Genomic DNA, 17,197 nt, shown 5'->3' with positions numbered 1-17,197 from the left:
TCCCCTCATCTTAAAAATATACCCCCTGGTTTTGAACTGCCCCACCCTAGGGAAAAGACCCTTGTCGCTCGCACCCCAGGAAAAAACATCAAGGAAAGTAAAATGTGTCGAGCGTGGTGTTTGGAGTGGGGAAAGAGCCAGTTAATCACAGTTTACAAACCAGACCAAGGTTAGGAGAGGAGAGTGAGCTTTACCCCATGGGAATGAGGCAGGCCCGGGCCTTCTCGTTGTCCATCATCCGGTTGCTAACATCCCGGAGGTAGTCAGGGTCACCCACTGGCCGTCGGCTCATGCTTTCCACTCTGCATCAAAAACACCACATTGTCCATTAAAACCTCCTTACTTTGATCCTAGTTGCAATACTGTGTCCATACTCAAACAGTACAGCATGGCAACAGACACTTCAGTCCAACTCGTCCATGCCAACCACATATGCTAAACTAATCTAGTCCTATTTGGCCCATATCCCTCTAAGTCAAAAAATGTGGCACTGGAAAAGCACATGGGTCAGGCAGCATGCAAGGAGCAGGACAGTCGATGTTTTAGGCTTATACCCGAAATCTTGACTCTCCTGCTCCTCAGATGTGGCCTGACCGATCGTGCTCTTCCAGCACCACACTTTTCGACTCTGATCTCCAGCATCTGCAATCCTCACTTTCTCAATATCCCTCTAAACCCTTCTATTCATATACCCATGTCCAGATCCCTTTTAAAAGTTGTAAGTGCACCAGCTTCTACCACTTCCTCTGGCAGCTCTTTCCATACACGTACTACCGTGTGTGTGAAAAAGTTGCCCCTTGAGTTCCTTTTAAATCCTTTTAGGGGCGGCATGGTGGGTCAGTGGTTAGCACTGCTGCCACACAGCGCCAGGGTCCCAGGTTCGATTCCAGCCTCAGGCGACTGTCTGCATGGGTTTGCTCCAGTTTCCTCCCACAGTCCAAAGGTGTGCAATTCAGATGAATTGGCCATGCTGAATTGCCCATAGTGTGGGAAATGGGTCTGGGTGGGTTACTCTTCGGAGGGTCGGTATGGGCTGAAAGGCCTGTTTCCACATTGTAGGGAATTTAATCATTTAATCTAAATCTTTCCCCTCTCACCTTAAACCTATGCCCTCTAGTTCTGGACTCTCCCCACCCCAGGGAAAAGACTTTGTCTATTTATCCTATCCAAGCCTCTCATGATTTTATAAACCTCTATGAGGTCACCCCTCAGCCTCCGGCGCTCCAGGGAAAAGAGCCCTAGACTATTCAGCGCCTCCAACTCAAACCCTCACGCCCTGGTACTCAGGACAATGGAGGACATTAGTTATGTGAAAAGACTGGAGAAGCTGCTCCACTCTGCCCGGATTTGGGAGGGGGAAGGGGAGGTTTAACAGAGATATCCAAACGATGAGGAAAGATAAACTGTTTCCACTGTCGGGAGGTTCGGTAATCAGGGCAGGTCACATGATGTGAAAGCCGTGGTTTTTTTCTGTAAAATGCAGCGTAGCGAGTGTCTACAATCTGGAATGTGCTGCCTGAAAGGAACCCTAACCCTAACCCTCAACTGGAACTTACAACAGGGAAACTGGATAAATATCTTAATTTATAGGGCTGCCAGGAAAGAGGGAAGTGGGAGTGGAACAGTAACTGGAATGTTCTTTCAAAGAGGTGGCACTAGAGATGGACCTAATGGCTGCCTTACACTGTTATGATTGTGAGAAAAGGCTAATGTTGAAAGAAAGGTCTCCATTTAGTACTGTTCCAGGTCAGTGGCACTTAATGTTATCGGTTTATTAAGTAATTAACAATCCTAGTAATGCTCTTTATTAATTAATTAAAACCATCGAAATACAACAGACCTCAGCTGTTCTACTGGGGTGGTTCTCTCCATACACAGCCCCATACTGAAAGGATGATTGGTCCTAATTGTGACACATTTTCCCCTGTGGGAGGAATGCCCTGTCTCTGAGGGGAGTGAATCTGTGGAATTCTTTACCATTGAAGGCTGTCAAGGCTGGGCCACTGAGTATATTCAAGGCTGAGACCGACAGACTTTTCATCAGGAAAGGAATCAAGGGCTGTGGGGAAAAAGCAGGAAGCGGAGTTAAGGGCCATCAGATCAGATACTGATGGAACGATGGCTCAGTGGTTAGCGCTGCTACCTCACAGCGCCAGGGATTTGGTTCCACCTCCGAGCGACTGTCTGTGTGGAGTTTGCACATTGTCCCTGTGTCTGCCTGGGTTTCCTCCGGGTGCTCTGGTTTCCTCCCACAAGCCAAAGATGTGCAGGTCAGGTGGATTGGACATGATAAATTTCCCAGAGTCTTCTGACTGGATGGATTAGCCATGAGAAATGCAGGGTTAGGGTAGGAGGTTAGATCTGAATGGAATGTTCTTCAGTGGATTTGATGGACCAAATGGCCTCTTTTGGCACTGTAGGGATTCTAGCCATGCTCTCATTGAATGGCAGGTGTAGACTGAATGGCTCTCTTCTGCTCCCACATCTCATGGCTTTATGAAATTCAAGTGACAACTGTTGAAAATACAAGAATTAATTCGAGACGAAAAAATGTGATGCTGGAAAAACACAGCCGGTCAGGATGCATCCAAGGAGCAGGAGAGTCCACATTTCAAGCATAAACTCTTTATCCTGATGACTCTCCCACTCCGCAGATGCTGCCTGACTGGTTGTGCTTTTCCAGCACATTTTCGACTCTGATCTTCAGCATCTGCAGTCCTCACTTACTCCTGATTAACTCAAGATGCTGACTTTGATTTGGATTCAGTGCAATGTGATAAAAGTCAATATCACTGTCAAATTATCAGAGACTGGAGTACGAGACAAATGGAATAATTTGGCGATCTGGATCCTGGAGTTTACTCAATCCTGTTTCGGGGGGTTTTTTTTTTGTAGATTAATTGAGAGATTGGTTTTCTCATTTAACCAGAACCAGAACAGGTTAAAACTGTCCAGTTAAAGAAAAATAAGGACAGTGGATGCTAGAAATCGAACAAAAGCAGAAAGTGTTGGAGAATCTCAGCAGGTCTGTGGAGAGAGAGAGAGTTAATATTTCAAATGTTTTGTTTCGAGTCCATTCTAAAACTGAACAGATTTGAACTGTGCGATTTGAAGTTCCCACCGGAAACAGGAAAACAGATTTTGTCCGAAATACTAATCCCTGATAGACCGAGGCCAAGGGGCAGGGTTGCTATTCACTGGAAGGGTAAGGGTCAAGGGTAAAAGGATAGGATTCAATGGGCTGAAAGGTCATCATTATCTAGAGATGTGTATGGACATCTGTCAAACAGCACTGTGTTAAGAGGAACAAGTTCTGCCAACACATCAGGGCAGAAATAATTATCTCTAAAGGATGGTGAACTAGTTCTAAATGTACAGACAGAATGGTCACAAATCAGCAGGAGGCCATTCGACCCCTTGAGTCTGCTGCTACATTTTTGAAGATCATGGCTGGTCTGATCAAATCCATATTCCCGCCTGCTCCCCCATGGGCATGGGCATAACGTTAGCCTGATGAAGGGCTTATGCCCAAAACGTCGCTTCTCCTGCTCCTCGGGTAATGCAATTAGCATTGGGTAAGAATTGGCACTTTCTGTTGCTGAGAGTCCAGAAAGAGGCCATTCAGCCCATCGGGTCAGCACTGACCGCCAGCACATCCACCCCCTCCTGAAGACCATGCCACTCACGCATAGCATGCAGAGAAATAAAACTGGGTGGGGGGACAGTGGGGGCAGAATACTTCGTTCACCAAGAAACCTACCCACATGCCAGGCCAATGTCATAGGAACCGTTCCTGATACCACCTGGAAGAGAAAGACATTGCTTCAGTCAGGCACTGAATGTTCATCAGTCACACTTCTTACAGTTTAAAACCCACATAAAACATTCATTAAAAATGGCAGCAAACTGCACATCCTGTGACTGTACTTGAGCTCTTTATATCTATTAGACTGCTAGAGCACTGAAGGCCATTGGGCCCATCATAACTGCAGCAGGCTTTCTGAAAGAGCCATCTTGGAACTTGCCCCCCAACAAGGGTTGTGGGAGCAGGGATGAACAGTGAAGTCTCTTTTTCAAACTCACACGTAAGATGTGGGCATCGTTGGCTGGACCCAGCATTTGTTACCCGTCCCTAGTTGCCCCTTGAGAAGGTGGGGATGAACTGCTTTCTTCAATCACTTCAGTCCATTGACGTACAATGGCCCTGGTGACACTGAATAATAAGCGATACATTTCCAAGTCAGGATGGTGAGTGGCCTGGGAGTCCTTGCAGGAGGTGGTGTTCCCATGTACCTGTTGCCTTTGTCCTTCTGGATGGAAGTGGGGTTGTGGGGTGGGTTAGGAAGGTGCTGTCTGAGGGTCTTTGGTGAACTTCTGCAGTGTATCTTGCATATAATATACACTGCTGCTACTGAGTGTCAGAGATGGAGAGAATGGATATTTATGGATGAGGTGCCAATCAAACCAGCTGCTTTATCCTGCAAGGTGTCACATTTCTCGAGTGTTTGAAAGGGTAAAGCTGTTGAAATAGAGCCAAGGGGAGGGGATACTGACCAGAATACTCCATGGGGAGCTGGCAGACACTCAATTGGCTGAATGACCACATTTGTTGTGTAATAACTCTATACAAATATGCAGAGGTGCCAGTGTTGAACAGGGGTGGACAAAGTTAAAAATCACACACCAGGTTATAATCCAAATAACCAGTTGGACTATTTATTGGTCAGAGTATTGAGTACAGGAGTTGGGAGGTCATTTGTGGCTGTACAGGACATTGGTTAGGCTACTGTTGAAATATTGCATGCAATTCTGGTCTCCTTCCTATCGGAAAGATATTGTGAAACTTTAAAGGGTTCAGAAAATATTTACAAGGATGTTGCCAGGGTTGGAGGATTTGAGCTATAGGGAGAGGCTGAACAGGTTGGGGCTGTTTTCCCTGGAGCGTCAGAGGCTGAAGGATGATTTTATAGAGGTTTATAAAATTATGAGGGGCATGGATAGACAAATCTCTTCTCTGGGGTCAGGGAGTCCAGAACTAGAGGGCATAGGTTTAGGGTGAGAGGGGAAAGATATAAAAGGGACCTAAGGGGCAACTTTTTCACCCAGAGGGTGCCAGAGGAAGTGGTGGAGGCTGGTACAATTGCAACATTTAAGAGGCATTTGGATGGGTATATGAATAGGAAGGGTTTGGAGGGATATGGGCCGGGTGCTGGCAGGTGGGACTAGACTGGGTTGGGATATCTGGTCGGCATGGACGGGTTGAACTGAAGGGTCTGTTTCCGTGCTGTGCATCTCTATGATTTTATAACCTGATGTTGTGTGATTTTTAACTCTTCCCAATTTGTTCAGTGTTCCCTGCTCTATCTCCATAGCCCTGACATTGTCTTCTGATGAAGTACCTATCTGATCCTCCTTTTAAAGTGACGACTCAGTCCGTTTCCACCCTCCCTTGTGTTCGGGAAACCTGCTGAGAGTGTAAATAAATTTCTTCATCTCCCCTCTGCTTGTTTCGTAAACAGCTTAACCCCATGTGCTCTGGTTCCTGACCTTTCCGCCAGTGCAAACTATATCATTATTTACTCAAAACCCCACCGAGAACAATTAGATTCAGAGTTTTGGTTTCCAGAGAGGCAAACAGCAGCCTGGGATCTTGCTGTGCAGCAGCTGGAGTAAGCTACTGAGTAGTCAGGTGAATTGCACTGAGCAAAGCCCCAGTGGAGAAACGGAGTCCATTGCTGTTCGAGGAGGGATGGTTCTGAAGGACAGCTGTTATATAGTCATAGAGATGGACAGCATGGAAACAGACCCTTCGGTGCAACTCATCCTTGCTGACCAGATATCCTAAATTAGTCTAGTCCTATTTACCAACACTTGGCCCATATCCCTCTAAACCCTTCCGATTCATATACCCATCTAGATGCCTCTTAAATGTTGCAATTGTATTAGCCTCCACCACTTCCTCTGGCAGCTCATTCCATACACGCACCACCCTCTGCGTGAAAAAGTTGCCCCTTAGGTCCCTTTTATGTCATACCCCTCTCATCCTAAACCTATGCCCTCTAGTTCTGGACTCTCCCACGCTAGGGAAAAGACTTTGTCTATTTATCCTATCCATGTCCCTCATGATTTTGTAAACCTCTATAAGGTCACCCCTCAGCCTCCGATGCTCCAGGGAAAACAATCCCAGCCTGTTCAGCCTCTCCCTATAGCTCAAACGCTCCAACGCTGGCAACATCCTTGTAAATCTTTTCTGAACCCTTTCACAACATCTTTCCGATAGGAAGACCAGAATTGCACGCAATGTACCAAAAGTGGCCTAACCAATGTCCTGTACAGTCACAACATGACCTCCCAACTCCTGTACTCAATACTCTGACCAATAAAGGAAAGCATACCAAACGCCTTCTTCACTATCCTATCTACCTGCGACTCCACTTTCAAAGAGCTATGAACCTGCACTCCAAGATCTCTTTGTTCAGCAACACTCCCTAGGACCTTACCATTAAGTATGTAAGTCCTGCTCTGATTTGCTTTCCCAAACTAGCACCTCGCATTGGTGTGTTAGAAAGCAGAATCAGGAGAGCTTACAGCTCAATAGGAGGCCATTCAGCCCATCAAACTTGCACCGCTGAGGGGTTTTGAAAACGGTGAGCAAATCCTGCCATCAGCTGCCTGACCATAACGGGAGGCTGTGAGCTCCTTTTTTCTGCAGAGTTGTTAAAACATCCGAGTAGCCCAGACAGAAACAACAACACAAACGGAACTTTGATAACAGAATATAATACAGCATAAGGGATAGAGGATGATGGAGTAGGAGTGAACAGATGTCACTTAAACAGTGCCAATACAGCAATAATGGACCATTGTGGGGCATTCGCAATCTCTAACTATTCCCTGCAACATCTGCCATTAATGCTGGGCACTGATTTTTAATCTCCTGAACTGTGGCTTCAACGCCAGCACTTGGTCTTCCCAGAGCCAGAATGTTGTGGGTTCAAGTCCCACCTGGGACGTGAGAAAAAGAATCAAGGCTAACACTCCAATGTAGTGCTAAGGGAGCACTGCAAGGTCAGAGCAGCTGGCTTTTCAATATCTTTTGTTAAATCAACCAAACATTAGTCTAGGACAGTTCATCCTGATGCTCTGTGTAATATTTGTCCCTCAACCAACATCGGAAAAAGAGATTATCTGGCCGTTACCGTGTTGCTAACTGGGGGGACCGTATTTGACGATCATGAAGGGTTTGATATAAATGGAAGCCTTTTCTTTGTTGACGTAGAAGCTAAGTCAACAATCCACAGCACATTGGCTAGTCACACAGAGGTAAATGAAGGTAACTAATCTCCAGAGTACATTGACCTTCCAGCTCAGCTCCAATCACTACCTTTCAACCAAAGTCCAAACCCACACAGCCATCATCAATAACACACACAGATACAATCAAGTGACAGTACCCAAACATTGAGTCAAATCCAATTTTCAGAGCAAAGTCACAGAACCCCCACAGAGCAGCAAGAGGCAAGTTAGCCTTTTCGTTTTCACTTGTTTTCCATATGAACGTCCCGGCTTAGCACCATTCTCCATCCTTTTCCCTAGAACTAATGTCCTTCAGGGAAGGAATCTGCCATCCTTACCTACATGTGACTCCAGGCCCACAGCGATGTGGTTGACTCTTAACTGCCCTCTGGGTAATTAGGGTTGGGCAATAAATTAGGGCTGGTCGAGATAGTGATGTCCATATCCCAAATGAATTTTAAAAAACCCAGCACAATATTTCTATTTAAATAATCATCTAACATCCTCCTTCAAACAATGGACAGTGATAACGGTCATCAAAAGTTGCAGCAGGACCTTGATCAGCTGGGGAAGTGGGCCAAGAAATGGCAAGTGGAGTTTAATACAGATAACTGTGTGAGGCCTTGCATTTTGGAAAGTCAAATCAAGGTAGGAGTTTCATGGTGAATGGTAGGGCCTCAATGAATGTAGTGGAACAGAGGGATCTTGGAGTTCAGGTGCATGGTTCTCTGAGAGTGGAGTCCCAGGTAGACAGGGCAGTGAAGAAGGCTTTTGGCACACTGGCCTTCATCAATCAGGGCATTGAGTATAGAAGTTGGGAAGTTATGCTGCAGTTATACAGGACATTGGTGAGACTGCACTTGGAGTATTATGTTCAGTTTTGGTCATCTTGCTATTGGAAGGATATTATTAAACTGGAAAGAATGCAGAAGAAACTTACAAGGATATTGCCTGGACACAACAGTCTGAGTTATAGGGAGAGGTTGGACAAGCCTAGGACTTTTTTCTTTAGAGTGTAGGAGACTGAGGAGGCACGTTATAGAGGTGTATAAGATCATGAGAGGCATGGAGAGGGTGAATACACTCAAGTCTTTTTCCCAGGGTTGGGGAATCAGTTTAAGGTGAGAGGGGAAAGAATAAAAGGGAACCTGAGGGGCAACATTTTTACACAGAGGGTGATTAGGCATATGGAATGAGCTGGAAATGTGTTGCTGGAAAAGCGCAGCAGGTCGGGCAGCATCTAGGGAACAGGAGAATCGACGTTTCGGGCATTAGCCCTTCTTCCTGAAGAAGGGCTAATGCCCGAAACGTCGATTCTCCTGTTCCCTAGATGCTGCCTGACCTGCTGCGCTTTTCCAGCAACACATTTCCATCTCTGATCTCCAGCATCTGCAGACCTCATTTTCTCTTCATATGGAATGAGCTGCCAGGGGAAGTGGTTGAGGTGGGTACATTAACAACATTTAAAAGGCATTTGGACAATTACACGGATAGGAAAGGATTAGAAGGATATGGGCCAAGTGTAGGGGAATGAGGTTAGTGTGGATGGACATTTTGGTTGGCATGGACCAGTCTGGGCCAAAGGGCCTGTAGGACTCTATGATATTTCCAGACCCTAACCACTTGCTGGATGTTTCTTCTATATTTGCTCATGTGATGTGGGCATCACTGGCTAGTCCTGCATTCATTGCCTGTCCCCAGTTGCCCAGAGGGTAGCCAGAATCAACCACAGTGCTGTGGGTCTAGAGTCACATGTAGGCCAGACTGGGTAAGGACGACAGATTTCCTCTCTTGAAGGACATTAAGGACTAGTGTAGATAGGTTGGCACAGACTCAATGGACCGAAGAGCCTCTTCTGTGCTGTATGACTCGATGATTTAATAACTTTTACGACAATCCCAATGGCTTAGTGGTTGCCATTTGACTAGCTTTCTATTCCAGGTTTTTCGTGAATTCAAATCAATGGGCTCCAGACCTGGAAATTAAAAATCTGTAAAAGTAACTGTTGGACTGTTGTACCTAATGGCTACAGGTCAGAGGCTGAGAACCCTGCAACGGGTAACTCACTTCCTGACTCGCCAAAGCCTGTCCACCATCGCCAAGGCAAAAGTCAGGACTGTGATGGAATACTCCCCCCTTGCCCGGATGGGGGCAGCCCCAACAACACTCAAGAAGCTTGACATCATCCAGGGACAAAGCAGCACCCGCTTGACTGGCACCACATTTCTATACTGAGCATTTCCTCCTTAAAATCAGAAGGTTCAAGTAGGGGAAGCATGGTGGCTCAGTGGTTAGCATTGCTGCCTCACAGAGCTAGGGACCCGGGTTTGACAGCCTTGGGTGACTGTCTGTGTGGAGTTTGCACATTCTCCCCGTATGTGTGGGTTTCCTCCGGGTGCTCCGGTTTCCTCCCACAATCCGAAAGATGTGCAGGTCAGGAGAATTGGCCACGCTAAATTGCCCATAGTGCTAGGTGCATTGGTCAGGGGTAAATGCAGGGTAACGCGTCTGGGTGGGTTACTCTTCAGAGGGTCGGTGTGGACTTGTTGGGTCGAAGGGCTCTTTTCCATAGCGTAGGGAATCTAATCTAAGTCGAGGCTTTTGAGAACAAAGTCCGGTCTGGTATTCCAGTGCAGTGCTGAGGGGATGCTGATGAGGTGCTCTCTTAAGCAGTTGGATGTAAAGGCCATATGGCAACTATCCCAAGGATGAGCAGGCGATTTCTCCCTGATGTCCCTGTCCATTTTTATCCCTCAACCACCACTGGCTATGGGTGTAAACTGGCTGCCATATTTTCTGCATTACAACAGGGTCTACAATTCACAAATTACTCCACTGGTTGTGAAAGTCTTTCTGCATCACAAATGGTTAATGAAGTAACAGCTTCTACAGTCCACATGAAACCAGTACAGAAAGACAAAAACTGACATTGGTGTGGAACAGTCACAATCGAACCAAAAACACTTACCTGCAATGTTAATGAAAGCCTGCAGCCCTGAAGAACACTGTCTGTTGACACAGTACACAGGGACAGACTCAGGAATGCCACTAGCAAGGAGAGACAGCACACAGATTAAATGAGTTAGAGTACAGGGTCAAAATGATTTGGGAGGAATCTGAATGGAAACACCTACCTCAAGAACTGAGCCACCCTCGCCATCAGTGCCCCAGCACCCGGCTGAAGGACATTTCCTGAAGGAAGACCAGACAAACACTGAAGGTGACACCAAAAGATACTTGCCTTTCATATCCACTTCCCACTCGCAAACACTCAAACTCTCTCATGCTGTCAACTTTTTGAAGGCAGTGACTTCAAAAGCATGAGGGACAACCTGACTGAAACATACAAGATTCTTAGAGAACTTGACAGGGGAGATGAAGAGAGGTCGTTTCCCCTTGTGGGAAGAGTCTAGGACCACAGGGTGCAATCTCAGAAGGAGGGGTCACGCATATGTAAGTTAGAGATGAGGAGGAATGCCTGAAATGAACTTAGTGAATCTGTGGAATTCTTTACTGTAGAGGGCTGTCGAGGCTGGGTCATTGAAAATATTCAAGGCTGAGATAGATTTTGAACCTGGAAGGGGATCGAGGGTTATGGGGATAAAGGCAGGAAAGTTGGGCAGAGGGCTATCAGATCAGCCTTGATCCTCTTCGGGGGCGGAGCAGACTCAATCGGCTGAATAACCTACTTTTCCTCTTAACGGACGATTCCTGACAACCCAAGCAGCTATTCTGTCAGGGCGCTGCTCCTATACGAGGGGTAGAAAGATTAGCAACGTGCTCACCTGCTCTCCCTGAGGGCGCAAATTCAGAACTTACTATATTTTGCAGTAACGTCTAGACTGTCAAAATTTGGTTCAGATTTACAGACCAGTGGGTTGGTAGAGGGCTCCACTATCAATGTGGAGTCAGGACATATGAGCAGACAGATTAGGAGCAGGAGAAGGCCATTCAGCCCCTTGAGTCTTCTCCATCATTTAATATGATCACGGGTGATCGGATTATGGCCTCAACTCCACCTTCCCATTGATAACCCGTGGCTCCCTTGTTTGTCAAGAATTGTCTTACTGTTCTCTGTGGAAGAGAGTTCTAAAGGCTACCCTCAGAGATAAAGTTCCTCATCTCCGTCTTAATCGAGAGGCCCTGAGTTTTAAACTTAGTTCTCACCTCTCCCAAAAAGGGAAACACTGTCTCAGCTTCCCGCTAGAATCTCAAGATTCTGTACATTTCAATAAGGTTACCTTTCGTTCCTCTAAATTCCAATCTGATCAATCTTTCCCCCATAACACCCCATCCCAAGTACCAGTCAAGTGATCCTTCTCTGAACTGTTTCTGCTGCATTGCCATAATTTCTTACAGGAGGAAACTAAATCTGCGCACACAGTATTCCAGACGTAGCCACACCAGTGCTCCATACAATTGTACCAAAAGGTCCCTAACTTTAATATTCCATTTTCCTTGCAATAAATGACACTTGTAAGGCACTTGTTGCACCTGCATACTAACTTCATGTCAAGTTGTCAGTGCAAGACCCACTGCAGAGAGTTCAGCACAGAATCTAAGGCTGGGTTTTTCCAATTCTGAGGGAATACCGCTCTCTCACAGCTGCCAGTAGAGATGCCAATCCCCCCCACCCCCCAGAAAGTTGACAATTCCAGTGCACTATTGTGAAGAGCAACGGTAGTCACAACCAGTCTCAAGAACAACATTTATCCCTCGACTTCAGAAACTAGATCTTCTGTTCATTTGGATCATTATCAGGTGCAAATTAGCTACATAGGAACAGGGGCTACAGTACAGGACCACTTTATTTCTATCCGAATACGGCCCTCCCAAGGTTTACTGGAGAGTCCATTTCAATTTAGTGCTTGTACATGATAGAAAATAGCAGGAGTACGCTTTTTGAGCTAGTCCATTTTTCAGTATTATAATCTAATTCAATACCATTTCCACTTTCTCCCACACCCTTTGATCCTTTTAACTTGAAAAAAAATATCTAACTGCATCTTCCTTGATTGCAGGAACCAATCTAACATTTTCCACTTGTGGACCCCGCAGCCTTCAGGACTCAATATCGGGTTTAAGAAATTTAGGGCCTGTGCAGCTTACCCCAGCCTCCGTACACCAGGCCTTGTCATCACATCAGCTACTACCACGAACAATCCATTGTCAGCCACTAATGGTCCCCATTAGCAGCTATTGATCTCCCCAGGCTGACCATTACCCATTTCTTTGTCTACCCAAGTGTTAAAAATCACACAAAACTAGGTTATAGTCTAACAGGTTTATTTGGAAGTACAAGTTTTCGGAGTGCTGCTCCTTCGACCTGATGAAGGAGCAGCGCTCCAAAAGCCAGTGCTTCTAAATAAACCTGTTGGACTATAACCTGGTGTTGTGAGATTTTTAACTTTGGTCCATACCAGTCCAACACCAGCACTTCCACATCATGGTTCCCAATTGTTGTTTTTTCTGTCTCTCTCGGCTCCATCTCCACCTACCCAGCTCCATCTTCAGTACGACCTTTTCCACTCTACAATCAGTTCTGAAGAAGGATCACTGGACTCAAAGCATTAACTTTGTTTTATTTCCACAGATGCTGGCTGACCTGCTGAGTTCTTTCAGCTACTTCTATTTTTCAGATATCCAGCATCCAAAATTCTTCATGTTTAACATTTTCTGCTGTGGGTATAAATTGGATTATAATTTGAAAGTAAAAAGGACTTTTCCTGGAATTTTAAGAGGGAATGAATTTCAATTACCAACGCAAATGTCCCCAAGGAGACTTGGGTCAAGGTTGACGTCTCTTAGCACAGCCAGCATGACAGCAGACAGCAGCTCATCTGGTGTGGTGTCCTGCAAGAATCACAGAAATAACTAACCCCACAGTGTTAAATCAGAGAATCCCTAGTGTGGAAACAGGCCATTTGGCCCAACAAGTCCAAACCTACCCTCCAAACAATAACCCACCCAGACCCAATCCCCTACCCTATTACTCTATATTTACCCCTGACCAAAGCACCTAACCCACACATCCCTTAACATTGTGGGCAATTCAGCATGGCCAATTCAATTAATCTGCACAAAGAGTCATAGTTATAGAGATGTACAGCACGGTAACAGACCCTTTGCTCCAACTCGCTCATGCCGACCAGATATCCCAACTTAATCTAGTCCCATTTGCCATCACTTGGCCCATATCCCTCCAAACCCTTCCTATTCATATACCCATCCAGATGCCTTTTAAATAATGCAATTGTACCAGCCTCCACCACTTCCTCTGGCAGCTCATTCCATACACGCATCACTCTCTGCGTGAAAAAGCTGCCCCTTAGGTCCCTTTTAAATCTTTCCCCTCTCATCCTAAACCTATGCCCTCTAGTTCTGGACTCCCCCACCTAGTGGAAGAGACTTTGCCTATTTACTCTATCTATGCCCCTCTTGATTTTATAAACCTCTGAGGGGTCACCTCTCAGCCTTTGATGATCCACAGAAAACAGCCCCAGCCTGTTCAGCCTCTCCCTAACCCTGGCAACATCCTTGTAAATCTTTTCTGATCCCTCTCAAGTTTCATAACATCCTTCCAACAGGAAGAAGACCAGAATTGCACACAATGCAAATCACTGAGCCACTGGAAAGACAAAGGAATTGTCACAGAGAAAAAATATTATTCAAAATACTTCCCTCAATCCAGCCTTAACTGTATCATATCGGAACATTGCTTAACATCCTACATTTCCAAACACAGCTGGGGGGGGGGGGGAAATACTTCCTGAGGATGGGCTAGTAGGAGGGGAATGAGAGAGGTGGTTATGAGGAGGTGGGCACCTGGGGTTCTGGGATTTATATATTAAAGAATCAAAATTAACAATTCCATTCTAAAAGATGAAAGATTTAATCTAGTTTTGTTCAGTACTGTAATCCTATGCTATAAATTCTGTGTCTTATGATTCTGCTTCACAACCACCTGATGAAGGAGCAGCGCTCTGAAAGCTAGTGCTTCCAAATAAACCTGTTGGACTATAACCTGGTGTTGTGATTTTCATCTTCCGCCTCGGAACACTTCAACCCCAGGGCATCAATGTGGACTTCAACAGTTTCCTCATTTCCCCTTCCCCCACCTCACTCTACTTCCAAACTTCCAGCTTAGCACTGTCCTCATGACTTGTCTTACCTGCCTATCTTCTTTTCCACCTATCCACTCCACCCTCTCCTCCCTGACCCATCACCTTCATCCCCTCCCCCACTCACCCATTGTACTCTAAGCTACTTTCTCCCCACCCTCCTCTCGCTTATCTCTCCACCTTTATTCCTGATGAAGTTTTGCCCAAAACATCGATTTTACTGCTCCTCGGATGCTGCCTGAATTGCTGTGCTCTTCCAGCACCACTAATCCAGAACCTGGTTTCCAGCATCTGCAGTCATTGATTTTACTTAGTTGATTTTTAACTTTGTCCACCCCAGTCCAACACCAACTTCTCCAAACCAATCTTGGTGTGATCCACAAACTTCCTAACCATCCCTCCCAAATCATTTATATAAATGGCAAACAACGGAGGTGGGGGTGGATGTGTTCAATGATTCGCTAAGGGAACATTTACAGAGGAATAATTTCCAGTTGGAATTCACCACCTGACAACATTCCAACATAAACTGGGCCCTGAAGGTCACCACCTGGAATTGAGTTCCTGCTGATCAAAGGGCATAGGCAAAAAAAAAGTCACTGGACACAAAATTTTGACTTGGCTTCCCTTGCAGCTGGCAACCTGCTGAGCTTTTCCAGCTATTTCTGATACTGTTTGATTCTCTCAGTCCCTCCCCCCAATTCACTCCCACAGAAACCTCCTCACTCTTCACCAGCCCTCCACCCTCTTCCCCTCCCTCCGTCACCCAATCTTCACCACCCTCTCCCCTCCCTCCGCCACCTTGAAGCTCCCCCTCTTGGCTTTGCCGATCGCAGTCCTCACTCCGTGAACCAGCACCACGTCCTGCTCTGCTCCGCCGGCCTCAACTCTCTGAGGCTGGGCCAACTGCTGCCTGGAACCCGGGGCCAAGTGGCCGGACAGAACCTGGAGCCGAAGCATCTTCCAGCGGAGGACAGGAGCAGATCCGGCCGGGAGCTCCTGCCTTTCACCTGGCTCCAAAACTTTTCAGTGAATCTGTTAATTTCCCTGTTTCCAGTCTCTCCCCCTGTATTACGCTGTTAATTTCCCTGTTTCCAGTCTCTCCCCCTGTATTACGCTGTTAATTTCCCTGTTTCCAGTCTCTCCCCCTGTATTACTCTGTTAATTTCTCTATTTCACAGTCTCTCTCTTTCTCTGCACCTCTCTGTTAATTTCTATCGCTTCTGAATTTGCAACATTTTCCTGTCACATGACAGCTTCTCCGTTCCAACCCCGGAACTCCTGATCCGACCCAGCCTTTAGTCCTGATGAAGGGCTTTTGCCCGAAATGTCGATTTCGAACCTCCTCGGATGCTGCCTGAACTGCTGTGCTCTTCCAGCACCACTAATCCAGAATCTGGTTTCCAGCATCTGCAGTCATTGTTTTTACCCAGTAAAAATACTGTCTGCAGGCAGAAATGCCGGTACAAACACTTTTCACACACGGTTATTAATGAGTTCTGCAATCTCAACATTTAATTAGTATGCTGCTTTTCTGTCCTCACGAAAGTGGACATTTGCACATTTTCTATCTGTTTTTGTTTTTGCCTAGTCACTTAACATAGCTTTGTAGGTTTTTTAAACCTCCTTTAGATAATCCACTTCCTGACCTACTTTAGTGTCACCACCAATTTTAGATTAGATTAGATTAGATTAGATTACCTACAGTGTGGAAACAGGCCCTTCAGCCCAACAAGTCCGGAGCACCCGGAGGAAACCCACGCAGACACGGGGAGAATGTGCAAACTCCACACAGTCAGTCGCCTGAGGCGGGAATTGAACCCGGGTCTCTGGCGCTGTGAGGCAGCAGTGCTAACCACAGTGCCACCGTGCCGCCCATGATCTGACCGTTGGTGGAACAAAACTGAGGGGCAAAATAAACTACCCAAAGTTGCAAGCAAATCCCACTCGGCTGTTCACGGGAGCATTTGAACCACAAGTGGGAATCTCATCCTGAACTGCTTTGATATCCAACGACATTTTTGGCTTAGTCTCTGCCATCTATATTAGTGGAAGTGAGTTACTCACTAGACCCTGCACCAGCTATCAAACACCAAGTGAGAGAAAGCACTTCCAAAATGAGAAGTCACAAAGTGAAACGTGGTGCGCTGTTCAAGAAGGATGGTAAGGGCAAGCCAGGGAACTATAGACCAGTGAGCCTGACGTCAGTGGGCATGTTGTTAGAAGGAATCCTGAGGGACAGGCTGTACATGTATTTGGAAAGGCAAGGACTGATTAGGGATAGTCAACATGGCTTTGTGCATGGGAAATCATGTCTCACAAACTTGATTGAGTTTATTGAGGAACTAACAAAGAGGATTGATGAGGGCAGAGCGGTAGATGTGATCTATATGGACTTCAGTAAGGTGTTTGACAAGGTTCCCCATGGGAGACTGATTAACAAGGTTAGATCTCATGGAATACAGGGAGAACTAGCCATTTGGATACAGAACTGGCTCAAAGGTAGAAGACAGAGCGTGATGGTGGAGGGTTGTTTTTCAGACTGGAGGCCTATGACCAGTGGAGTGCCACAAGGATCAGTGCTGGATCCCCTACTTTTTGTCAATTACATAAATGATGTGGATGCGAGCATAAGAGATACAGTTAGTAAGTTTGCAGATGAGACCAAAATTGGAGGTGTAGTGGACAGCGAAGAGGGTTACCTCACATTACAACAGGATCTTGACCAGATGGGCTAATGGGCTGAGAAGTGGCAGATGGAGTTTAGTTTAGATAAATGC

The 17,197-nt window shown here is 46.1% G+C and overlaps 1 protein-coding gene across 1 annotated transcript in view; it reads right to left on the bottom strand.

Moving 5' to 3' along the window:
• The window catches only part of acaa1 (acetyl-CoA acyltransferase 1), a 39,310-nt gene extending 23,557 nt beyond the window's left edge, over positions 1-15,753 (bottom strand). Inside the window, exons 1-6 of the mRNA XM_043690848.1 lie at positions 15,219-15,753; positions 13,056-13,149; positions 10,431-10,488; positions 10,265-10,344; positions 3,761-3,803; positions 195-302 (exon numbers count right to left, since the gene is read on the bottom strand). Coding sequence (XP_043546783.1) covers positions 195-302; positions 3,761-3,803; positions 10,265-10,344; positions 10,431-10,488; positions 13,056-13,149; positions 15,219-15,377 — 542 coding nt within the window. The 5' untranslated portion in view covers positions 15,378-15,753. The remainder of the gene's footprint in view (positions 1-194; positions 303-3,760; positions 3,804-10,264; positions 10,345-10,430; positions 10,489-13,055; positions 13,150-15,218) is intronic.
• Positions 15,754-17,197: the final 1,444 nt, after the last annotated feature.

This window comes from Chiloscyllium plagiosum, chromosome 5 (assembly GCF_004010195.1).
Source record: "Chiloscyllium plagiosum isolate BGI_BamShark_2017 chromosome 5, ASM401019v2, whole genome shotgun sequence".
In the NCBI taxonomy this organism is placed as follows: Eukaryota; Metazoa; Chordata; class Chondrichthyes; order Orectolobiformes; family Hemiscylliidae; genus Chiloscyllium; species Chiloscyllium plagiosum.
The sequence above is the reverse complement of the archived record's forward strand: the minus strand, read 5'-3'. Positions and strand labels throughout refer to the sequence as shown.